The sequence below is a fragment of the Sus scrofa genome, chromosome 13, assembly GCF_000003025.6.
Source record: "Sus scrofa isolate TJ Tabasco breed Duroc chromosome 13, Sscrofa11.1, whole genome shotgun sequence".
Taxonomy (NCBI): domain Eukaryota; kingdom Metazoa; phylum Chordata; class Mammalia; order Artiodactyla; family Suidae; genus Sus; species Sus scrofa.
The window spans coordinates 31,265,976-31,288,202 of record NC_010455.5 but is presented as its reverse complement, the minus strand read 5'-3'; the positions used below and the strand labels follow the sequence as shown (position 1 = coordinate 31,288,202).

The following is a 22,227-nucleotide window of genomic DNA, read 5'->3' as shown; positions in this document are numbered from 1 at the left end:
CCTGATCCCTTTCTCTGCCTCTGCCCCTAGACCCTCAGCCTGTGGGCAGTGTGTCCAAGCTGCAGATCCTCAATGCTTCCAGTGATGTTCTACGAGTCACCTGGGTGGGGGTCACTGGAGCCACAGCCTACAGACTGGCCTGGGGCCGGAGTGAGGGTATGGTTCCCTGTCCCTGCCCTTCCTGTCTGGGATTGCTCCCTCTGGTCGGCTACCCTTACCCCTGACCGTTGCCCTTTGTTCGTCTGCCAGGTGGCCCCACAAGACAGCAGATGCTCCCAGGAAACACGGACTCAGCAGAAATACGGGGCCTTGAAGGCGGAGTCAGCTACTCAGTGCGAGTGACTGCACTCGTGGGAGATCGTGAGGGCGCACCTGTCTCCATTGTCGTCACCACCCGTAGGCAGAGCTGGGGCTGGGGAGGGCCTTGGGCTGGTGGCCTGGAGAGTTTGGGGGCGGGGCTTGCGCTCTGGAATGGAAAAGGGACCAGCGATTGGTAATGAGCCTTGGGGTGGGATCTGCGGGGTGGGGTTCGGGGGTTGGGGGTGGAGGGGGAAGAGGCATGCAGCCTGGGATAGGCAGTGGCGCTGGTTGGGGGCGGTGCCTATTCCAGAGTTGGTCTGGGATGGGCATAGAGATCTGTAGGGGCGGAGGCTCCCTGATTCCCACGCTTTCTCTCAAGCGCCTGAGGCTCCGCCAGCCCTAGAGACACTTCGTGTAGTACAGCGAGGGGAGCACTCTCTGAGGCTGCGCTGGCAGCCTGTGCCTGGGGTACGCGGCTTCCGTCTGCGCTGGCGACCTGAGGGTGAGAGGTGCCCTCCTGTAGGGGGTTAGGGACCAGTGGGGGTGGGGCTGGGACAGGGTCAGTGGGCAAAGTGGGTGAGGTGGGCGAGGTCAGTGAAAGTGGGCAGGGTCTGTCTGGGGGGGTCTCCGGGATCAATGAAGGTCCCTGGGATGAGTCACCTATATGGGTGGGAGCAATGAGGATGGGGAAGATCAGTCAGGAGTATGGACCCCACCAGCAGGGTCAGTCAGGGAGGCTGGTGGGGTGATCATGAGTAAGGTGGGTGAGGGAGTCAGTAAGGTGGGCGTGTCCATCAACTCCAGTCCGCAGCACATCCTCCCACGTGCCTCCAGCCCCGACCCTCACTCCTGCCCTAGGTGGCCAGGAACAGTCCCGGGTCCTGGGCCCAGAGCTCAGCAGCTACGAACTGGACGGGCTGGAGCCAGCGACCCAATACCGCATATGGCTGAGCGTCCTGGGGCCAGCTGGAGAAGGGCCCCCCTCGGAAGTGACTGCGTACACTGGTGTGCTCTTCCCCCTCCTGATGACCCCCCCAGATTTCCTGCCACCCATGACCCTAAGTGATTCTTCCCATAGCACCCCTCACCATGCCTGACCTGGGGTGATCTGAGCATGACCTCCAGTAACACTTCCTTCACCAAGATGAATCTACCCCAGGATCTCCTTAGATCTCTCTCCCCTTGGGTTTCTCGGCACACAGACTCTGATCCCTGGTCTTTGATTCCTCCTTCAGAGTCATCTCGTTTCCCAAGCACTGAACTGCGTGTAGTAGATACCTCACTTGACTCTGTGACTCTGGCCTGGACCCCAGTGTCTGGTGTATCCAGCTACATCCTATCCTGGAGGCCACTCAGAGGCCCTGGCCAAGGTGAAGAGGAGCCCAGGGTTGGGGTGGGCTGGCAGTGGGGGCTCCATGGAAGGCCTCCTATCTTTTGTTTTTTTGCTTTTTTTTTTTGGTCTTTTGTTCTTTTAGGGCTGCACCCATGGCATATGGAAGTCCCCAGGCTAGGGGTCTAATCAGACCTGCAGCTTCCAGCCATAGCCACAGCAATGCTAGATCCTTCCTACACTGCAGCTCATGGCAACACCGGATCCTTAACCCACTGAGTGAGGCCAGGGTTCGAACCTGCAACCTCATGGTTCCTAGTTGGATTGGTTTCTACTGCGCCACGGTGGGAACTCCAAGAAGGCCTCCTGTTCAACTGAGTTCTTTCTGCTGCAGAATTGCCTGGGGCCTCACAGACACTTTCAGGGACCTCAAACTCCCAGCGGGTAACAGCGCTAGAGCCTGGCGTCTCCTACATCTTCTCCCTGACACCTGTTCGGGAGGGTGTACAGGGTCCTGTGGCCTCAGTCACACAGAACCCAGGTATGGTGGGCACAGTGGGAAGGACCTAGGAGGGGAGCTAGATGGTCCAACTGCTTCAACTACTCAGCCCCCTCCCTGCAGTGTGTCCCCGTGGCTTGATGGACGTGGTGTTCCTGCTGCATACCACTCGAGACAATGCTCATCGTTCAGAGGCTGTGAAACGAGCCCTGGAGCGCCTGGTGTCTTCAGTTGGGCCTCTTGGGCCACAAGGAGTCCAGGTTTGGCCCCAGAGGCAGCCAGACCCCTACCTGTCCCAGCCCTCCCCCGGCCCCACACCAGCTACCATTTTCCTGCTCCATCACTGGTCCTGGCTTTCTCCCAGCCCTTCTCCAGGCCCCAGATCTCCTCACTTGCTCGTTAGCTCCCTGTCCCACCATCACTGCTGACCCCCTAACAGTTCAGGTTTAGTTACACACCTTGGGCCCTGTGTCTCCCCCCAGGCCCTGTGTCTCCCATCCCTGCTCTGTCATTCTCCCCAGGCCCTGTGTTCTCCCTGCCCCAGGTTGGCCTCCTGTCCTACAGTCACCGGCCCTCCCCACTGTTGTCGCTGAACAGCTCCTATGATCCTGGCATCATCCTGCAGAATATCCGCAACATCCCCTACATGGACCCGAGTGGGAACAACCTGGGTAAAGGCCACAGTGGACATGGACTCTTGGGGTTTCCCCCTGGATTTTGGTGCCCCTGGGGTTCTGACATACCCTTTCTCCCAGGTGTAGCAGTGGTTACAGCTCACAGATACCTCTTGGCACTGGATGCTCCTGGACGCCGCCGGCAGGTGCCGGGGGTGATGGTTCTGCTTGTGGATGAGCCCTTGAGAGGTGACTTCTTCAGCCCTATCCGTGAGGCCCAGGCAGCTGGTAAGGAGCAGGGCTGGTGGGCCTGGGGCCTGGGAATAAGGTTGGCCCCAGCAGGGTTGTCATGCAGGCTGCTGAACCTCTCCTTAGGGCTCAAAGTGATGATACTGGGCCTGGCGGGAGCTGACCCAGAGCAGCTGCGTCGCTTGGTGCCAGGCATGGACCCTGTCCAGAACTTCTTTGCTATAGATGATGGTCCCAGCTTGGACCGGGCAGTCAGTGGCCTGGCAACAGCCCTGTGTCAGACAGCTTTGACCAGCCAGGTTTGGAAGGGGCCTCTGGGGGATGAGGTGGTGGAAAAGAGGGTGCCTGGGGGCTCTTGATAGAACTGCCTGATCTCAAGGAGACCCTGTGTCCACAGCCACAGCCAGAGCCGTGCCTGGTGCACTGTCCAAAGGTCAGTGTCCAAGGTTGAGAGGGTGGCTGAGGGCTCATTCTTGGGGCTTGCCACTCTGACCCTTGTCTGACATGTCTCTCCCCAGGGCCAGAAGGGGGAACCTGGAGAGATGGTGAGTGGCTCTTGTGGTGGGGAGAGAATGGGTTGGGGGTCAGTGAGGCAGAGGGAGGTTGGCAGCACAGGGCTCACTGATCATCCTTCCTAGGGCCTGAGAGGACAAGCTGGGCCTCCTGGCCCCCCTGGCCTCCCGGTAAGTGCCCCTCCCCACATCTGTCCTTTGCACCCTGACCAGCACACTGCTCCTCACCTGCTCTCTCCTCTCAGGGCAGGATCGGTGCTCCTGGCCCCCCGGGGCCTCCTGGAAGTGCCATTGCAAAGGGTGAGAGGGTGAGTGCAGACCATTGAGGTTCCCCAAGACACTCCTTGAAGTTTCCTCAGGATTTTTAGAAAAGAGAAGGAAAAAATGGAGTGAGAACCACAGAGAATCCCTAGAAGGCTAAGTGGGACGTTCTAAACCACAGCAGTGATGTTGGAGAAGGGCCAGTGAGCTCCGCTGGAGAGCCTGGGAAGATGATGCTCCAGGTCCTCAAAGCAGGGGCCCTGGCCTCTTCCCTGCCCTTGTGCCCAGGGTTAGGCTCCTCAGCTCAGAGGGGCAGCTTCTCTGCCCCATTGCTCCATCCCCAACAACACTCAGGGGCCTATAGGGTGAGGGTCCAGGTGAAGAGTAGTCAGTCAGGGCTCCTCCAGCGAACCAGGGGCACTGAGGGAGTACCCGGGCCTGCCCTGACCTCTTTGCCTCCTTAGGGCTTCCCTGGGGCAGATGGATCACCAGGCAGCCCTGGCCGCCCTGGGACTCCTGGAACGTCTGGCCCAAAGGTGAGCAAGACTTGCCCTCACAGGTCACATGGTGAGACACTTGGCTTGAGTGGGTGGGGTGACCTGACGGGTCTGACCTTGGCCTCCATTTACAGGGCTCCCCAGGGTGGCCTGGCCCTCGTGGAGAACCAGTAAGTTGCCTTCCCTCCCGGCATCTTTTCAGAGCTCTTTCTGCAGGGTGGGGACCTGGGATGGGGGGGCGGGGTCAGCCTAGGGGGGCCTACCCTGGAATGCACTAGACCAAGCATCAACCTTTATTCTGTTTTGTCCTCAGGGGGAGCGAGGACCTCGAGGCCCAAAGGGAGAGCCGGTAGGTGAAGGAAGGAGGGATGGAGCCAAGCCAGGATGTCCCAGGGAGGAGCAGGGTCGCCCTAGGCCAGACACTGTGCAGGGCCTAAGGCATGATGAGGACTAGCTGGGGACCTCTAGGGGCTTCTCCCACCTCAAGGCTCCCATACCCTGAATCCTGCTTGATGTCCTCTGTTCTGTAGGGAGAACCTGGACGAGTCATTGGAGGCGAAGGCCCAGGGCTTCCTGGGCAGAAAGGCGACCCAGGACTTCCAGTAAGTTCTAGAGTATGGGAGGGGCAAGAGATGTGTGGTGGGGGAATCAATAGGGGGTGGCAAGAGTAGGGCATCTATGGGGTTGCACTTTTTTATTTTATTGTTGGCTGTGCCCATGGCATGTGAAAGTTCCTGGGCCAGGGATCAAACCCATGCTGCAATCACAACCTGTGCCACAGCTGCGGCAATGCCGGATCCTCAATCTGTTGCACCACAGATTGAGGAAACTTCCTATGGTCTTGTACTTTATACTTTGCCTCTTCCAACAGGGTCCCCCTGGATCTCGTGGCCCATCGGGGGACCCAGGACCCCGTGGTCCCCCAGGATTTCCTGGAACAGCTGTGAAGGTGACAGCACGATCACCACATGTTTTCATCACCTCCATGTGATCCAGTGACCTGGTGATCCCATTTAAACCCACACACCCCCTACTGGTTACTCTGAGCCTATGTGACCTCTTGACCACCCTTACCCATGATTCCTCAGTTCCTCCATGACCTTCGTAATCCAATTTGATCTCAAGGCCCTCATTCTTTCTGGTATCTTGGGGAATGGCGGTGTGGTCCAGGGTCATGAGTCATGATCTGTTTTCTAGGGTGAGAAAGGCGATCGTGGGGAACGGGTAAGTGAGGGACAAGGTATGCTGGGTGTGGCTTGGAGTCCTATGCCCCCTGGTCAGCCCCTGACCTGCTCTTCTTTCCCAGGGCCCCCCTGGACCAGGTGATGGCACTGCTGCTCCAGGAGACCCTGGGCTGCCGGTGAGGGAGCATGGAGGCTTTGCTGGGGACCTTGGGTACCATGCTTGGGGATGCGGATAGAGGAACTGGGGGCTCTTCTGGGGCAGTTCGTTGGGTACTGGACCTCAGTATGTGGCTCACATTTTTACTCACTTCCTCCTAGGGTCTTCCTGGAAGCCCTGGACCCCAAGGCCCAGTTGGCCCCCCTGGAGAAAAAGGAGAAAAGGTGGGAGACCTGGCCTCTTGGTGTCCTAGTTCTGAGGTGGGGGCCTGTGGGTGCTGGGGGCAGGGTCTTCTACTCATTTGTTTCTCCTTCAGGGGGACTCTGAGGATGGAGCCCCAGGCCTTCCGGGACAACCTGGGGTCCCGGGTGAGCGGGTGAGTGTGTGAAGGCTGGGCATTCTCAGTGTGGTGGGCGTGGCTCCAGCCTTGACCCTCAGCCACCAACCCTCTACTTTATCCTTATGCCCAAACCCAAATATCTGAACCCGTTTCAGGGCCTACGGGGATTTCCTGGAGACACTGGCCCCAAAGTAAGTGCCATTTTGGGAGGGGCGAGGTATGAGGGGGGACACCTTGGGCCCTATAGGATTAGAGGAGGCCAGAGGATCAGGAGATAAGGGTTCTATCCAGGTCAGGGCCTATGGTTTCAGAGGTAGGTGATTGGAGTTGGAGACATTTTATCTGCATTTGATGGTGAACTCCCCACTCCTACCTCTCTCTCCTTAGGGTGACCGAGGACTAACAGGGGCTGTGGGTGAGCCTGGAGAAAAGGTAAGTGCAGCTTGAGGGACTCTCAGGGCCCCGAAGGGTCTGGGGCCAGGCTCAGCTCTGACCCATTCTTTTCCATCAGGGTGAACGTGGATCCCCTGGACCAGTGGGACCGCAGGTGAGCCTACTGACCCCAGTGCCAGCACCAGCCGGCCTGGACCCTGTGCACTCTCCTGGGTCTGACTTCTCGCCCTTGAACTCCACCGCCCCTGTCCCTCCACCCCTTCTCACATGACTACTGATCTGTGCTTATGCAGCAGGCTCTAACCCTCAACCCGGGGACCCGCTTTTAGCTTGCTGACCTGCTGAACTGACCTTGACTTCCACTCACCTAGTTATCTCTGTCCTCCTGATGAGTTTGACCCCTGCCAACCTCAATTCTTTTTTATTTTTTCCCCGCTTCTTAGGGACACACCTGCAGCATATGGAGGTTCCCAGGCTATAGGGGTCGAATCAGAGCTGTAGCTGCTGGCCTACACCACAGCCACAGCAACGCCAGATCCAAGCCATGTCTGCGACCTACACCACAGCTCACGGCAACGCTGGATCCTTAACCCACTGAGCAAGGCCAGGGATCAAACCTGCGTCCTCATGGATGCCAGTCAGATTTGTTTCTGCTGCACCACAACAGGAACTCCCTGCCAACCTAAATTCTGATCTTCTGGGACCCTTGTTCTGAACCACTAGCCCTTATCTGCCATAATCCCCCTGCTCCTACCCTCCTGGGTCAGCATTTCTGTTCGTCTTCCCCAGGGGCCGCCGGGAGTTCCTGGACGTCCTGGAGCTGAGGGTCCTGAAGTGAGTCTGTGACTGTGGTGGGACCAGGAGTGGGGCTTTCATGTGTTCCTCCCCATCCTGGGCTCACGCTATCTTCACGTGCAGGGGCCACCAGGACCCACTGGCCGCCGAGGGGAGAAGGTGGGTCATGGGCTGGGGTCCGTCCTTCAGGTACCAGGGATTGTGGAAGGTGGGATACTAGGACCTTGGGTTCCTCGGTGGGTCCCTGACCCTTCCCTGTCCCTGTCTTTTCTCCATAGGGGGAGCCTGGTCGTCCTGGGGACCCCGCAGTGGTGAGTGAAGGGAGGGTGGGGCTCTAAGCACAGCACAGCCCCTCAAGCAGTGACCTGCCTGGAAACCAGTGTTCCAGGCTGTGACCCTATAACCTTGGGACCCTGGGCAGGCTCAGAGCTCTGACTCTCCTTAGGCCATTACATGCCTTCCAACTCCTGGCTGTGAGCCTGTGACCCCTTGACCACTGGACAGGTCACGAGCCCTATGTGACCCCTGACCTGTTTCCACTAGTGACCTTGTGACTTCTGGTTCTGTATAACCCCAAACCCAATCAAGTCTGTACTAGTTTGATCCCCAGGCAAGGCCAAGCCATGTCTGTCCTATTTGTTTTCAGGGACCTGGAGGTGCTGGAGCCAAAGGAGAGAAGGTAAGTCTGGTGAGAGGGAAGGGAGACTATTATGGGGTTGAGATCAAGGTCATGGACCTTCCCAGGGCCCCCTGGAGGTCATGAGGGTTTTGGCATGATTGCTGGGTGGGTGGGGGTCATGGAGCCCAGGGTTGGCGCTGATGGTTTCTGTCACCTCCAGGGAGACATGGGGCCCACTGGGCCTAAAGGAGCTACAGGAACCAAAGGGGAGCGGGTGAGTATGTGGAAGTGTTTAGGGGGAGTAGGGAAGGTGAAGGTTGTGTTCCCTGACCTCTGATCATTCCCCACAGGGCCCACCTGGCTTGGCTCTTCCTGGAGACCCTGGCCCCAAGGGAGACCCTGGAGAGCGGGTGAGTAAATATGGGAATGGGGAGTGTGACAGAAGGAGATGAGGTAGTGCCTGGGAGCCCCAACTAAGTCCTCTCCCCTTTCCTCATGTCCCGCAGGGTCCCATTGGCCTCACTGGCAGAGCAGGACCTCCGGTGAGTACCTGTGACCTTGGGAACGCCAGTGTTTCTGGGGTCACCTCCTCCCCAAGGTCACCTCTGCATCACTGTTGCCTCCTCTATAGGGTGACTCAGGGCCTCCTGGAGAGAAGGGAGACCCTGGGCGGCCTGGTACCCCAGGACTCGTTGGCCCCCGAGGACGAGATGTAAGAGGGCTGGGCTGGTGGTGCAGGGGGATGGGGAGGAGAGTATTTCTGGTATCACTGGGGGTTTGGGGACCAGGACTGACTCTCATGTCTCACAGGGTGAAGTTGGAGAGAAAGGTGACGAGGGCCCCCCGGTAAGATTCCTTCCCACTGTGGTTTCTAATCCTTTACCCTTAAATTGTGATCCCAAGGGGCTGGGAACTCCACCAGGTTATCCAGTCCATTCCCCTGCCTCCTGTCCAGCTGGTGCCCAGGCTCTTCTCTGCCATTACTCCCTGATTTAGTTTGAGCCTAACTCACCTGCTTGGTGTGGTGTTCTCTCTACCACCAGGGTGACCCAGGATTGCCTGGAAAAGCTGGCGAGCGTGGTCTTCGGGTGAGGCTTTGAAGGGAGAAGTAAGGAGGGTGATGGGAGAACTTCTAGGAGGTGAGCATGAAGGTGATGGGAAAGTCTGACATGGTTTTTGAGGTGATGGAGAACCTTGGGCAGTATGGGGCATCATGGCGCATCTGCAAAATGCTGGGAGGGTCTTCTTAGACCAGCTGCTCTTTTTCAGGGGGCACCTGGAGCTCGGGGGCCTGTGGGTGAGAAGGGAGACCAAGGAGATCCTGGAGAGGATGGACGAAATGTGAGTCCTGACCTCTGACCTCTAACCTCTGCTTCATTCCCCAACCATCCAACTCCCAGCCTCTGACCCTGCCAGCTCAACCCTGCCGTGCAAAACCCTCACAGTCCTCATTTCCTGTGACCCCTTCATCACAACCCCCAAAGGCCACCAGGATTCCCACAAGTCCTTAGGGTGTCTCCAAAGCCCCCCTAAATGGCTGCCTTTTCTCCCTGATCCTGACCTTCTGACTTTCTGCAGGGAAGCCCCGGACCATCTGGATCCAAGGGTGACCGTGGGGAGCCAGTGAGTAGTGCTAGCGTTCCGGACTCGGGAGGGATAGAGGGTTCCAGTGCTCAGTCTTGCCAACACTTCCACTAAGGGCCTGGAGGTCAAGGTGGGGAGCCCTGATGGCCACCTCCAGGCCTGACCTGCCTTCTGGGTTTTGGCATTGGGGCGCAGCAGGGTATTTGGGGGCAGAGTTAATATTGGGGCAAACCTGAGCCATACCCTGGGGCCTCAGGGCTTCTGCTGACCATAATTATTTCCCTCCCCAGGGCCCCCCAGGACCCCCTGGACGGCTGGTAAGGGATGACTGCGTCTGATTCTCTGTCATCTCCATCACCTTCCCCTGTTGCCCTGACGTGGTGTGCCCTCTTCCCTTCCACTGACTCTCACTTCCCCCACTGCCCCCTGAGGTTTTCACTGATCCTGTAGCCTCATTTCCCCTCACCAACCCCTCTTCCACCAGTTGAATTATTCTCCCTGGCCATTCCCCCCACAGGTGGACACAGGACTTGGAGCTGGAGAGAAGGTATTAGGTTCCGTGGGTGGAGAGAAGCTGTGAGCACAGGATGGCATCCCAGCATGCCCATGACAGGTTCTGCCTCAGGCATGCTGGTGGCCCTAGTGCTGGTCCCTCAACACGCCTGTCTTTGCTGCAGGGGGAGCCTGGGGATCGTGGACAGGAGGGTCCTCGAGGACCCAAGGGTGACCCTGGTCCCCCTGGAGCTTCTGGGGAGAGGGTGAGTGTGCCTGGTCCCATGGGGACGTGTGGGCCTGGGAAAGCCTGCTCTGATTTCTTCTTCCCCCTGTGCTCAGGGCATCAGTGGACTTCGGGGGCCCCCAGGTCCACAGGTGAGTGATGCACTTTGCCCCTTCAGCCTAAGTCCTCCTCCTGCCCTCATCTCTCACTGACTTTGCTCCCTGCAGGGGGACCCAGGTGTCCGAGGCCCAGCAGGAGAAAAGGTGAGAGGGTCTGTAGGTTTTCCAGCCGTGAGCCCAGGTGCTCAGATCCATCTCCTCCTTTGAGGACTCTTACTGTTCTATTTCCCTCAGGGTGACCGGGGACCCCCCGGCCTGGATGGCCGCAGTGGGTTGGATGGGAAACCAGGAGCCGCCGGCCCCCCTGGGCTGCAGGTGAGTCGAGGTGGTTGCTGCTGGCTCATGCCCCCTCCCTACCCCCTTTGCCTGGCTCCAGTCTCACCTGAGTCTTCTGGGTCTCAGTGAGCTCTGAGGCCAGATGGGGCACCTGTGTCTCTTCCTAGTACCCTGCCTTGGGTGGCAGTGGTGGTGGGGATGTTACTGCCCGACAGGCCTTAGGTTTACAATTACTAGTGGCCCTGTCAGCAGGCAGTGCCCCTGACCCCAGGACCACTGTAGACTCCTTGACTTGAGTTTCTCCTCAGGGAACTGCAGGCAAGGCCGGGGACCCTGGGAGAGATGTAAGTACGGGGAGATGTTAGGGTGGAGGGTGGCTCAGGGGTGAAGCATGAACTGTAGCCCAGACATCATAGTCACAGCATCAGTGGGGGTAGCGGGAATTGGTCAAGCCCTGTCCTTGGATCCCAGTCCCTGGCAGGCAAGTTTCAGCAGAATACCACTTTCTTTTTATTTATTTATTTATTTATTTTTTAAACTAATATTTATTCAGTACTTTTAATATGCCAGGTACTGCTAGGTGTTCTTTTTCTTTCTTTCTTTCTTTCTTTTTTTTTTTTTTTTTGCTTTTTAGGGCCGCACCTGCAGCATATGGAGGTTCCCAGGCTAGGGGTCCAATTGGAGCTGCAGCTGCCAGCCTACACCACAGCCACAGCAATGCCAGATCCAAGCCTCGTCTGGGACCTACACCACAGCTCACGGTGATGCCGGATCCTTAACCCACTGAACGAGGCCAGGGATCAAACCTGCAACCTCATGGTTCCTAGTCAGATTTGTTTCTGCTGAGCCACGACGGGAACTCTGAATCCCACTTTCTGAGCTTCTCTTCCTTGGAGGCTGTAGTAAAATCTTGAGTGTTCTTCCCTTGGGAGTTTCAGCAGGATCTCCCTACCCTATGGGGTCTCAGCCATGGGACCTCAGTAGCACTTCTCAGTTCTGAGGGGTCGCTACACTGGAAGAGTTTCTTCGTGGGGTCCTCTGAGTCCATAGATGTGCCCACAGGGGATATCTCAGTGGCCCTCTCAATCTTAGCAAAGACTTTTCCCAGGGACTTCCAGGCCTTCGAGGAGAACAGGGCCCCCCTGGCCCCCCTGGTCCTCCTGGAGCACTGGTGAGTCCCACTTTCATGGTACCCTTTGCCTCCTTATTGCCTTCACCCCAGCTTTGACTTCTGACCAATGATCTGTTCCCACAGGGAAAGCCAGGCGAGGACGGCAGGCCTGGCCTGAATGGGAAAAACGTGAGTGTCTAGGGTAGACATGGTGAAACCCCCAAAAAATGCTCACATGTGGACACAGCCTAGATGTGTGCTACACCTGTGTACCACACCCACACGCAGATACATCCTGAAACACATGTCCACGCGTGCACATAGCAGCCTCAGGGACGCGGTGAGCTAGGTGGCCAAGCCGACCTGTGTCTGGATGGGCCAACCCAGGCCAACATAACCAGAGCCTCGAGCACAGGTGAAGAGCTGCAGATGCAGGTGGGAAGCCCTACCCAGGGATATTGGAGGCATGCTGACATACAGACACCTGTGTCCACACTCAGATGCTTGCTATGACATGGCCCCAGGCCACACGTGGACCTCTATAAAGACACATATCCAAGGCCCCGGCATGTGATGCTTGGAGGGACATACCAACACATGCACTCGTATCCACAGTCACTCACATACATATGGCCACACCTAGTGAGGTAAACACAGGATTGCAGACAGATACCAAGACACACACAATGCTTCATTCTGTTTGGTCTGATGTGAGTTCTCTGCCTGCAGGGAGAACCTGGAGACCCTGGAGAAGACGGGAGGAAGGTGAGGCCCCGCACCTGGAGTCTGCTGGGGCTCAGGCTGGGGCCGTGTCTGAAGCGCCTTTGTCTTCCTTAGGGAGAGAAGGGAGATTCAGGCGCCCCTGGGAGAGAAGTGAGTGCTGGAGTCTTCTGCAACCTCTGACCCCTGACCCCGACCCTGTGATGTGTGGCTCTACTCCTTTCTGGAGACTTGGGGTCCTCATTCTGGCTGCATCCTCTACAGGGTCATGATGGCCCCAAGGGTGAGCGTGGAGCTCCTGGAAGCCCTGGACTCCAGGGCCCCCCAGGCCTTCCAGGGCAGGTCGGCCCCCCTGGCCAGGTGAGTGTCCAGGGTAGTTCCAGGACTTGGGAGCAATAGGGGCCATTATGTTGCCACCCTGGGAGGCCACCATCCTGTGTTACCTCTTTGTGTTCTGTCCTGTCTCAGGGTTTTCCTGGCATGCCAGGAAGTTCTGGCCCCAAGGTGAGTGTGAAAATGCTGGGGGATAGGGGTACGATGGGGGCCTTCCCAGGGTGAGAGCAATATCCCCACTGTTCATTCTCTGTTCTCAGGGTGACCGTGGGGAGATTGGACCCAAAGGGGAACAGGTGAGGCCCCCACATTTTCTACCGGCCACTGTAGCTACAGCACCCACATATGCACTCCCTGACACACGCCCCGCCCCCCCCATCCCGGGTCCAGCAGCTTGTCTCTTGGTGTCTGTAGGGCCTCCCAGGAGAGCGTGGCCTGAGAGGAGAGCCTGGGAGCGTGCAGGTGAGTGAAGCCTGGGGCCTGGTCCTTGACTGCTACATGCATGCCTGTAGGGGCTACCTCTGTCCCCTCTACTTGCCATGAGGCCCACAGGTTATGTCCTGTGTGCTCTGCCTCCTGCTCTGTTTGGATTCCTATAGCCTTGCATTGAGGGGACCCTGGGCAATGGGGTCATGCCAGGGAGGGGCTTCCACTGGCCTCGAGCTGCCTCATCGAAGGGCTAAAGGGGCCTCTGGGCAAAAGGCCTGAGGAAGAGGGCATGGAGGTTGTTTTGGGGGATGGTGTGGGGACTTCTCCTGTGAGAGCAGCCCCTTACCCAGTTTGTGTCCCCAGAATGTGGAGCGGTTGCTGGAAAACATTGGCCTCAAGGTAGGTTGTTTGGGGGCCGGGCGTGGGGGCTGGTGGGAACCCCAGGGCGGGCCAGGGCATGGGTGGCTGCAGTAGTGACGCTGCTCTTCTGACCCCTCACTGTCACTCAGACGTCTGCCCTGCGGGAGATCGTGGAGACCTGGGATGAAAGCTCTGGCAGCTTCCTGCCTGTGCCTGAACGGCTTCGTGGCCCCAAGGGCAACCCAGGCGAGCGGGGCCCCCCAGGCAAGGAGGTATATGTTGGCTGCTCAGTTGGGGTGTCCTGTGGAAGGTGTGATTGAACAGCCACCAGCATTTACTCTTCTGCTCCTTCAGGGACCCATTGGCTTTTCAGGAGATCGTGGGCCAAAGGGAGATCGTGGAGACCCCGGCCCTCAGGGGCCACCTGGCCTGGCCCTTGGGGAGAGAGGCCCCCCTGGACCTCCCGGCCTTGCTGGGGAGCCTGGGAAGCCTGGTATCCCTGGGCTTCCAGGCCGGGCTGGGAGTGTGGGGGAGGCTGGAAGACCAGGAGAGAGGGTAAGCCTGGTGGTGGGCAGGGATACCTGGGGAAGAGGGGTCAGGAGGAGCTAGACTCCCCACGGGCACAGCCCCCACCCTGCTATTTGCATTTCAGGGAGTGCGTGGAGAGAAAGGAGAACGTGGAGAACAGGTGAGCTGGGTGGGACTTCACAGGGCCAGGTTACCTACGGGCTGTGCTGGGACGACCATACATTTCCTTCTTTTCCGCAGGGCAGAGATGGCTCTCCTGGCCTCCCTGGACCCCCTGGGCCCCCTGGCCCCAAGGTGATCATCCCAGCCCTGCCCTAGGCCATGACTGCTGTCCCCAGAAGGCTGCCATTGGCTTGGGCCCCAGAAACTCTGTGTGGTGACCCTGACCCCATAACCCTTCAGGACCCTGTGATCTGGGGATGACCCTCCGTGCTTCTGTGACAGACACATCTCTCTCCTGTGACCTTATGTTTGTAGGTGGCTGTGGATGAGATAGGTTCTGGGCTCTCTAGAGACCAAGGACCTCCTGGACTCAAGGGCGCTAAGGTCAGTGTATGGGATCAACCCGAGGCTACCCCTGCCATGGCACCACAGCTTGGCTTGACATGTCATCCCTACAGGGGGAGCCAGGCAGTGACGGCGACCGAGGCCCCAAAGGAGACAGGGTGAGGCCTCCCACCCCACCATGAGTTTCCCCTCCTCTGTGGGGGCTTGCTGGGGTGGTGTATCCTTGGGCACATTGCAGGGATGGGGGCTCAGGGCACAACAATATGCTTGCAGGGCATGCCAGGCATTAAGGGCGACCGAGGAGAGCCTGGACAAAGGGGTCACGATGGCAGCCCGGTGAGTCCTTGCCCCATGAGGCACATGCGTGCATGCACACGGCTCTCCCTTGTATTGTCTGGACTGGAGTCTGCTTTGCTTGGGACTGTCTAGGGGAAAGCTGGGTTGGGGGAACAAGGACAGTGTTGCCTTCAACGTGTTCTCTCTAGGGTCTACCAGGAGAGCGTGGTGTGGCTGGGCTTGAAGGGAAGCCGGTGAGTAGTAGCAAGAACAGCCGGCCCAGGTTCTGGGGAACAGGTGCGCGCTGCTCTGTGCTGGCTGCTGTATGCACATGTCACCAGTTACCAGTGACAGGGATGTTGTGCTTGGGTACCTGGTGTGAGTGCACATAGGCCCATGAGTACCATCCATGTGGGCAGCCCATGGATACAGGGTGATTTGTGCCTGGGAGTGAGAGGGGTGCAGAGGTGGGGCCCCCAGACAAGGCCTCCAGAGGGCAGGAACAGGCCTAAAGGAAGCCAGACTGAGGCTTAGCATCCCGCTTCTCTATCCAGGGTCCACAAGGTCCGAGGGGGGTCCCTGGCCCAGTGGTGAGTACCCCAGAACCCTCACCCCTCGAACTCCCATCCTGTGCCCAACCCCTACAGTGGGCACTGCTGTCACAGTTTTCCTGGTGGGGTGGTTCCCACTCATCTGGCTCTTTCTTCAACAGGGTGGCCATGGAGACCCTGGACCGCCTGGTGCCCCGGTGAGTGATGGGGAAGCATTGCCTGGTGGGGGTGGGACAGGTGTCGGTCCCCACTGATGAATCAGGTGGATAAGTTGTTTGAGTTACTCCACGAGTCCAGATGGATAATTCAGACCCCTGTTTCCTGCCCTTGACACTTTTCTCTAGGGTCTTGCTGGCCCCTCGGGACCCCAGGGACCTTCTGGCCTGAAGGTGAGTATAGGCGAGTGTGGGTGTGTGACTGGAAGGAGGGGGCGTCTCAGAGCAGCCCGTCTGCACCAGGATAGCATCTGCCAACCTCCTGGGATGCCATTGCCCTGCAACACAGCCAAGCACCAAGGGGCCCCGTCCATGTGGGCTCTGCTTGAGAACCAGGGCTGAAGAGCCTCTCGTCAATCTGTGGGGTCATGTGGTCTCTGGATTTTTGCAGGGGGAGCCTGGAGATACAGGACCACCAGGACGGGTGAGTGGCCCAGCCCATGGGCGAGTCACAGGGAGCTGGATGGGGTTGGCAGTGCCCTGACCTTTTTCATCCCCCAGGGCCTGCCTGGACCTACTGGAGCTGTGGGACTTCCTGGCCCCCCTGGCCCTTCAGGCCTTGTGGTGAGTGAAGCCCCTGAGGTCCCTGCAGGGGCAGCCTGTCCTTGCCCCCTAGGCCCCATGCTCTCCACGTCTTTCTCACATCTGACTTGTTTCCCTCAGGGTCCTCAGGGGGCACCAGGTTTGCCTGGACAAGTGGTGAGTTTTGGGGGTCAGGGCTGGGCTCTAGGGTCAGGAGTCAGCGGGCAGACCCCTGACAGAGCTCTCTCCTTCTCAGGGGGAGACAGGGAAGCCGGGAGCACCAGGTCGTGATGGTGCCAGCGGAAAAGATGGAGAGAGAGGAGTGCCTGGGGTGCCGGTGTGTGTTCTGGGGGGAGCTCTCTGTGGGTGTGTGATGGGGATCCTGTGCCCAGCTTGTCCCTGGAGGGAGAGGAGGGCTGGGGGCTGGAAAGGCACTGAATTCTGCCCACTGTTCTGCCATAGGGGTCTCCAGGTCTGCCTGGCCCTGTTGGACCTAAAGGAGAGCCTGGACCCATGGGGACCCCTGGACAGGTGATTTCCTGACCTCCACCATCTGCATCAGCTTCTCTGCCCTATCCCCAACCCTAGTTTGCACCTCCTATCAGGATGGCAATGTGGGAGTAGGGAGGTGGCAGGAGGCCAGGTAACTCACCCAGTGTTCTCCCAATCCCCTCACATCCTGCAGGCTGTGATCGGGCCCCCTGGAGCAAAGGGAGAGAAGGTGAGTGTGTAGGAGGCTCGGGATGGGGGCTAAGTGGTGGGAGCCAGGGAATCTCACTGAGCCCTCCCCCTCATCAGGGTACCCCTGGAGGCCTTGCTGGAGACCTGGTGGGAGAGCCGGTGAGTGTGGAACCTCCACAGCACAGTTCACCCATCCCTGTGACCCTCACCTTCTGTAATCCACCCCACATGGCCCGGGTCTCTTGCTGTGCGTCTCAGCTGTCAATGACCCTGACACCCCGGTTGCCGCTAACCCCTCTCTTCACAGGGAGCCAAAGGTGACCGAGGACTACCAGGGCCCCGGGGTGAGAAGGTGAGGTGGGCCTGGCCCCTGGGCTTGAGCACCGGGCAGAGACAGGTCCAGTTGGGTGGCCAGACACCCTCACCACCCTTTCTGTGTAGGGCGAAGCTGGCCGTGCGGGGGAGCCTGGAGACCCTGGAGAAGATGTGAGTGTGGGGTCTGGGCGAGTCTGAGTCTGGATTGAGGAGTACAGCTGTGGATGTGAGAGACCATTCCTGGGGCTGGGCACGTCTGAACCCGAGTTCCTGCGTTCAGGATCCTGTTCTGGGAGCACTTGGGGGTCACGCCTCCCGGCTTCCACGTTCCTGTCTTCAGTCTGCTATTCCTCACTGTCTGAGGGCACATGCTCCTGTTTGATCTCCTAGGTGTCTGGACCCGTGGGAGTCCTTTTTTTTTTTTTCATTTTAGGGCCACACATGCGGCATATGAAAGTTCCCAGGCCAGGGGTCAAATTGGAGCTTCAACTGATGGCCCACCCCTCAGCCACAGCAACACTAGATCTGAGGCGCATCTGTGACCTATGCTGCAGCTTGTGGCAACACTGGATCGTTAACTCACTGAGTGGGGCCAGGGATTGAACCTGCATCCTCATGGATACTAGCCGGGTTCTTAACCTGCTGAGCCACATGGGAGTTCTTGTGGGCCTCTCCTTAGCCATGTGTTCATGCTGCCCCCTTGTCCACCCTCTCTGTTCTCCTGTATCCAAACTCATGTCTGCGGTCACATCTAAGCTCCCCAGGGAATGTTCTGGGGCCATGCCTGAGCTCGGACTTCATGTCCGTCCCTACTCTCTCAAGTACTGTTTACTTTGTTTTTTTTTTTAGGGTCAGAAAGGCGCTCCAGGACTCAAGGGTAACAAGGTATGTGTACCCTAAAGCGTCCCTGCTGAGGGTCATGGTCCTGAGACTCCCTGATACTCATTAGATCCCTCTTTCCCTTGAAGGGTGACCCAGGAGTTGGGGCTCAGGGGCCCCCTGGGCCACTTGGTCCTCCAGGTCTGAAGGTAAGTCAATGCCCCATCACTAGTGGTGGGGCAGCAGCAGGTGGGGTAGGGGGTCCTGGAGGTGGGAGAAAGAGGGTATTCTGAGGCTAGACCTGGGAAAGGGTCCTGTTGAGGCCACTCTTCCCTTTGTTCTCTCTGTTTCAGGGAGACTTGGGCCCCCCTGGCCCCCCTGGTGCTCCTGGTATTGTCGGATTCCCTGGTCAGACAGGCCTTCGAGGAGAGATGGGTCAGCCAGGCCCCAGTGGAGAGCGGGTAAGGTTGCTGGGGGCAGCATATGGGCACTTGGTGACTTCCTTCCTGACCTGGTAGCAGGTCAGGAGAAGAACAGGGCCCATGCCAGTCATGGGGGCTCCTGGTCTTGGGGGCAACAGTGGATGAGGAAGGTTCCCAAGTCACCCTTTGCTTCTCGCTTAATTTTCCCATAGGGTCTGGCAGGGCTCCCAGGGAGAGAAGGAGCCCCAGGTCCCTTGGGGCCACCTGGACCAGCTGGGTCAGTGGTGAGTAGAAGGACCCAATGCCGCATGTCTCTGACTTCTGTGTGTTCAAGTCTGTCCCTGTGAGGACTTGTGCTGGGGACTAGCATACCTGCACCCTGCGGGGCTGGGTACGCACGTGCCTTTAAGGAGCACAGCACCCTCACCTCATTCTGCCCACAGGGAGCACCTGGGGCCCCTGGACTCAAAGGAGACAAGGTTAGATGGGACAGTGCTGCCCACTCTCTCCTGTACCTGTCACCCCTTCCAACCTCCACTGACCTCTGTTCCTCCCACCAACCTCCCTTGATCCCTGTCACCCCCTCCAACCTCCCCTGACCTACTGTGACCCTCTGTCCCCCATCAATGCCCCTCACTAATCCCCACTGTCCTGTTGATCTCCAGGGAGACCCGGGAGCAGGGCCACCTGGGGCCCGAGGAGAGCGTGGGGAGCCAGGTGTCCGGGTGCGTATGTCCTGCTCTGTGGCCATGGCCATCGCAGGAGCCACGCCAGAACCCCCTTCATCACAACTCTTGCCTCTGATTTCTAACTTCTGAGTCACTGAATCTAATGTCACCATCCAGGGTGAAGATGGCCGCCCCGGCCCAGAGGGACCCCGAGGACTCATGGTGGGTCCCCCTAGGGACAATGCCCCTGTGGTGACAGTCCCCAGACTGTGCCCTCTGCAGCCTTCTGCAGCCTCTGGTTCTCCTTGTCTACTCTCTGGTCCTTTGTCTCCCCAACTCCTCCCCTGCCCCCTGAGCGGTCACCCCACTAGTTCCCTCAAATGCTTTTAGCTCACCATCTTCTTCTCTCATGCAGGGCCCCCCAGGCGGCCGGGGGGAACGTGGGGAGAAGGTAAGGACGTGGGGAAGCAGCCCCTGGGGTGAGTGTTGGTGGGGATGGATCCTGTAACTCAGGATTTGGGGTTTCTCTTTGTGGATGACACATTCTTTCACCCGATAGGGTGATGCTGGAAGCTCAGGGCTAAAAGGTGACAAGGTGAGTGTGGGCATGGAGGAGGGCAGGGGACTAAGGGTGCTCCTGACTCTTCTGACCGCCCACTGTCCACTCAGGGTGACTCAGCTGTGACTGTGGGGCCTCCAGGGCCACGGGGTGCCAAGGGGGACATGGTGAGTAGGTCTGGTCCATGTGCAGACAGTGTCTCCCTTGAGTGTGGAAGGGGCTCCTGTATGGGCTGGGCCAGGGGATCTGGGAGCTCCAGCCCTCAGAGGGTAAGGGACTTCCAGCCCCTGACCCTGTATTTCTGACCCTGACACAGGGCGAACGAGGGCCTCGGGGCTTGGACGGTGACAAAGGACCTCGGGGGGACAGTGGGGATCCTGGAGAGAAGGTATGGGGAAGAGGGTGGGGTGTTCTATACAGGTTCAGGAGGGGCTGTCCCTCAGGCTATGGGGCTTTATAGAGGGTCTGTGAGGACAGGAAGGGCGGGTGGGAGGGGGGCTTTCTGTGGCTCAGAGGAGAAGGGGTTCCATCGGCTGCAGCAACTCTGTCGGGGTGGCTGAGAGGATGGGGCCTCTGGGGGGGCCTCCAGGGCTTGCAGTGAGGTCAGAAAGGGGAGTCTGTGGCCTGTGGCTCAATGAGAAGCCTGCGGGGATGGGAAGGGGGTGCCTTGAGTGTTAGGGCTACTCCAGGTAGGTTTAGGGGCCCAGTGGTAAGAGGAAGTGACAGGAATCTGGGGGTCCTACGGTGAGAAATGAGCCACTCCATGGGCCCCAGTCCCCAGCTCCACCCTGCCGGGGCATGGGCTGGAAGGAGCACCACTGGGTGTGCTGTGGGGAGCAGCACTGGCAACTCTGCTCCAGCTGGCAGGTTCCCATCATTCTCCCAGCTTCCTGCCTGGTTTGGTCCTGATTGTATCCCTCTCTTGGTTACTCCTGCAGGGCACCAAGGGAGAGCCTGGTGACAGGGGCTCAGCTGGGTTGCTGGGACCACGAGGACTTACGGGACCCAAGGCAAGTCCTGCTCCAGGCATGGGCACATCACACATACCTGTCCCAGGGGTGTCCTCTGAGGTTTGGAGGGTCTCCCACCTCCTTTGCTGTTGGTCCAGTGTGTGTGCGCATGCAGCAGACAGGTCAGCTGGGGGACAGTCACATTGAAGGGCTGCCCTCCCTCATTTGTGTTCCCACAGGGCGAGCCTGGTGCTGCAGGGATCCCTGGTGACCCGGTAAGATGCCCCTGCTCCCACAGGGACCCCCACTCCCCCAGGGACCCCCCACTCCCCCAGGGACCCCATCTCAATGTAGTGACCTTTGACCTTATAGTGAACCAGGGCTCTCATGTTGCTCAGAGACCCCTACCTTCGCATTAACCCCTATGATGGTTCTACTCACATGGCGCACCCTGCCCATGGTGACCCTTGTCCCTGTCCTTCCAGTGACTCTGACCCCCAATGATGATTCTCACCCCCATGGTGTTCCTTGTCCATTACATCCAGAGTGATTTCCTTTGATCCCTCACTGACCTCACATTGACCCCTTCCCTCCCCCCAGGGATCCCCAGGAAAGGATGGAGTCCCTGGTGTCCGAGGAGACAAAGGAGATGTTGGCTTCATGGGTCCCCGGGGCCTCAAGGTGGGCAAGGGCCTGTTTTTTTTCCCCCTAATCAGGAGGACCTGATGTTGGAGGGTGAGGTGTCTGGGGCCAGATACTGGGGTAGCCAAGGTTGAATTTGAGGTGTTAGGTCTAAGGTTGGAGTGTCAGAAGCTGGAGTACCTAAGGCCAGTTTGGAGAGTGGTTTCAGGGTCAAGATGTTATAGAGTGAGGTATCCAGAAGTCACTTTTTCACTTATTTTTTTCCCTCAGGGCGAACGGGGGGTTAAGGGAGCCTGTGGCCTCGATGGAGAGAAGGGAGATAAGGTACAGGGGTGATGAGGGGTTGGGGGGGGATGCAGGGGGCTACGGGTCCTGGAGCCTAAGGCTGACCCCTCCACTTGATGCCTGCAGGGAGAAGCTGGTCCCCCGGGCCGCCCAGGGCTAGCAGGACGCAAAGGAGAGTTGGTGAGTGTGGGGCACCCCCAGAATGAGGAGTGGATGGGTGATCCTGGGCCCAGCTAATGCCTTTTCTTCTCCAGGGGGAGCCAGGTATTCCAGGCCCGTCAGGAGCCCCTGGAAAGGAGGGCCTGATCGGCCCCAAGGTATAGGGTCTCCCCACAGTGGATATCGGGAGTTTGGGGTTGGGCAGGAAAGGGCACAGTAGAGTCGTGGAGGGTTGGGTCAGGGAAGTTTGTGAAAGGTTGGGACATTGAAGGGTGAAGTGGGCCTGCTCTTGGGGTTTCAAGGGGGTTGGGGACACAGTGGGGATTTAGGATTAAGGGATGGGAGGTGGAGCAGCACAGCCCTCAGAGCTAAGCGGTTATGGTGGATGGAAGTCAGTTGGGGAGGTTGGAGTGTCAGTGCAGGGGAAATAGGTAGTCAGGGCAAGGGTGTCACAGTGGGGTCGGGGTCACAGGGATCATGGCAGATTGAGGGTTCTGGGCTGGTAGAGTCACAGGTGCTTGAGGTTATAGCCATTGGGCCTGGAGGCTCAAGGGGGTTGAGCTGAAGGAGGCCAGGCTAGAGGGTTTCTCACGCTTCTTTCTGTTCCCAGGGTGACCGAGGCTTTGATGGGCAGCCAGGACCCAAGGGTGACCAGGGTGAGAAAGGGGAACGGGTAAGTTGAGACCCAGGTCAACTGAGGGGATTGCACTGTCTGGAAGTAGGTCCAT

At 58.6% G+C, this 22,227-nt stretch overlaps 1 protein-coding gene across 2 annotated transcripts in view; it reads left to right on the top strand.

The window, feature by feature from the left end:
- The window catches only part of COL7A1 (collagen type VII alpha 1 chain), a 32,363-nt gene that overhangs the window by 6,910 nt on the left and 3,226 nt on the right, over positions 1–22,227 (top strand). For both annotated transcript variants that reach the window (XM_005669519.3, XM_013981657.2), the window contains exons 19-110: positions 31–156; positions 250–396; positions 680–802; positions 1,159–1,305; positions 1,536–1,670; positions 2,025–2,171; positions 2,253–2,389; positions 2,674–2,800; positions 2,885–3,031; positions 3,119–3,291; positions 3,390–3,425; positions 3,511–3,537; positions 3,631–3,675; positions 3,750–3,812; positions 4,230–4,301; positions 4,397–4,432; positions 4,576–4,611; positions 4,793–4,864; positions 5,134–5,211; positions 5,460–5,486; positions 5,569–5,622; positions 5,765–5,827; positions 5,920–5,979; positions 6,099–6,134; positions 6,331–6,375; positions 6,455–6,490; positions 7,126–7,170; positions 7,255–7,290; positions 7,410–7,442; positions 7,778–7,810; positions 7,971–8,024; positions 8,101–8,160; positions 8,257–8,292; positions 8,382–8,462; positions 8,561–8,596; positions 8,794–8,838; positions 9,020–9,091; positions 9,329–9,373; positions 9,625–9,651; positions 9,852–9,881; positions 10,012–10,092; positions 10,169–10,204; positions 10,280–10,315; positions 10,406–10,486; positions 10,756–10,791; positions 11,556–11,618; positions 11,703–11,747; positions 12,288–12,323; positions 12,396–12,431; positions 12,543–12,638; positions 12,747–12,782; positions 12,872–12,907; positions 13,026–13,073; positions 13,404–13,439; positions 13,550–13,672; positions 13,755–13,955; positions 14,053–14,088; positions 14,169–14,222; positions 14,406–14,474; positions 14,549–14,593; positions 14,709–14,771; positions 14,921–14,965; positions 15,266–15,301; positions 15,424–15,459; positions 15,607–15,651; positions 15,869–15,901; positions 15,979–16,041; positions 16,141–16,176; positions 16,256–16,336; positions 16,462–16,530; positions 16,685–16,720; positions 16,798–16,839; positions 16,988–17,032; positions 17,122–17,166; positions 17,845–17,880; positions 17,964–18,023; positions 18,168–18,275; positions 18,449–18,520; positions 18,680–18,715; positions 18,902–18,961; positions 19,082–19,126; positions 19,320–19,355; positions 19,464–19,499; positions 19,574–19,630; positions 19,780–19,851; positions 20,402–20,473; positions 20,653–20,688; positions 21,014–21,094; positions 21,326–21,379; positions 21,467–21,520; positions 21,595–21,657; positions 22,110–22,172. In XM_005669519.3, the coding sequence (XP_005669576.1) occupies positions 31–156; positions 250–396; positions 680–802; positions 1,159–1,305; positions 1,536–1,670; positions 2,025–2,171; positions 2,253–2,389; positions 2,674–2,800; positions 2,885–3,031; positions 3,119–3,291; positions 3,390–3,425; positions 3,511–3,537; positions 3,631–3,675; positions 3,750–3,812; positions 4,230–4,301; positions 4,397–4,432; positions 4,576–4,611; positions 4,793–4,864; positions 5,134–5,211; positions 5,460–5,486; positions 5,569–5,622; positions 5,765–5,827; positions 5,920–5,979; positions 6,099–6,134; positions 6,331–6,375; positions 6,455–6,490; positions 7,126–7,170; positions 7,255–7,290; positions 7,410–7,442; positions 7,778–7,810; positions 7,971–8,024; positions 8,101–8,160; positions 8,257–8,292; positions 8,382–8,462; positions 8,561–8,596; positions 8,794–8,838; positions 9,020–9,091; positions 9,329–9,373; positions 9,625–9,651; positions 9,852–9,881; positions 10,012–10,092; positions 10,169–10,204; positions 10,280–10,315; positions 10,406–10,486; positions 10,756–10,791; positions 11,556–11,618; positions 11,703–11,747; positions 12,288–12,323; positions 12,396–12,431; positions 12,543–12,638; positions 12,747–12,782; positions 12,872–12,907; positions 13,026–13,073; positions 13,404–13,439; positions 13,550–13,672; positions 13,755–13,955; positions 14,053–14,088; positions 14,169–14,222; positions 14,406–14,474; positions 14,549–14,593; positions 14,709–14,771; positions 14,921–14,965; positions 15,266–15,301; positions 15,424–15,459; positions 15,607–15,651; positions 15,869–15,901; positions 15,979–16,041; positions 16,141–16,176; positions 16,256–16,336; positions 16,462–16,530; positions 16,685–16,720; positions 16,798–16,839; positions 16,988–17,032; positions 17,122–17,166; positions 17,845–17,880; positions 17,964–18,023; positions 18,168–18,275; positions 18,449–18,520; positions 18,680–18,715; positions 18,902–18,961; positions 19,082–19,126; positions 19,320–19,355; positions 19,464–19,499; positions 19,574–19,630; positions 19,780–19,851; positions 20,402–20,473; positions 20,653–20,688; positions 21,014–21,094; positions 21,326–21,379; positions 21,467–21,520; positions 21,595–21,657; positions 22,110–22,172 (5,774 nt within the window). The remainder of the gene's footprint in view (positions 1–30; positions 157–249; positions 397–679; positions 803–1,158; positions 1,306–1,535; positions 1,671–2,024; positions 2,172–2,252; positions 2,390–2,673; positions 2,801–2,884; positions 3,032–3,118; positions 3,292–3,389; positions 3,426–3,510; positions 3,538–3,630; positions 3,676–3,749; positions 3,813–4,229; positions 4,302–4,396; positions 4,433–4,575; positions 4,612–4,792; positions 4,865–5,133; positions 5,212–5,459; positions 5,487–5,568; positions 5,623–5,764; positions 5,828–5,919; positions 5,980–6,098; positions 6,135–6,330; positions 6,376–6,454; positions 6,491–7,125; positions 7,171–7,254; positions 7,291–7,409; positions 7,443–7,777; positions 7,811–7,970; positions 8,025–8,100; positions 8,161–8,256; positions 8,293–8,381; positions 8,463–8,560; positions 8,597–8,793; positions 8,839–9,019; positions 9,092–9,328; positions 9,374–9,624; positions 9,652–9,851; positions 9,882–10,011; positions 10,093–10,168; positions 10,205–10,279; positions 10,316–10,405; positions 10,487–10,755; positions 10,792–11,555; positions 11,619–11,702; positions 11,748–12,287; positions 12,324–12,395; positions 12,432–12,542; positions 12,639–12,746; positions 12,783–12,871; positions 12,908–13,025; positions 13,074–13,403; positions 13,440–13,549; positions 13,673–13,754; positions 13,956–14,052; positions 14,089–14,168; positions 14,223–14,405; positions 14,475–14,548; positions 14,594–14,708; positions 14,772–14,920; positions 14,966–15,265; positions 15,302–15,423; positions 15,460–15,606; positions 15,652–15,868; positions 15,902–15,978; positions 16,042–16,140; positions 16,177–16,255; positions 16,337–16,461; positions 16,531–16,684; positions 16,721–16,797; positions 16,840–16,987; positions 17,033–17,121; positions 17,167–17,844; positions 17,881–17,963; positions 18,024–18,167; positions 18,276–18,448; positions 18,521–18,679; positions 18,716–18,901; positions 18,962–19,081; positions 19,127–19,319; positions 19,356–19,463; positions 19,500–19,573; positions 19,631–19,779; positions 19,852–20,401; positions 20,474–20,652; positions 20,689–21,013; positions 21,095–21,325; positions 21,380–21,466; positions 21,521–21,594; positions 21,658–22,109; positions 22,173–22,227) is intronic.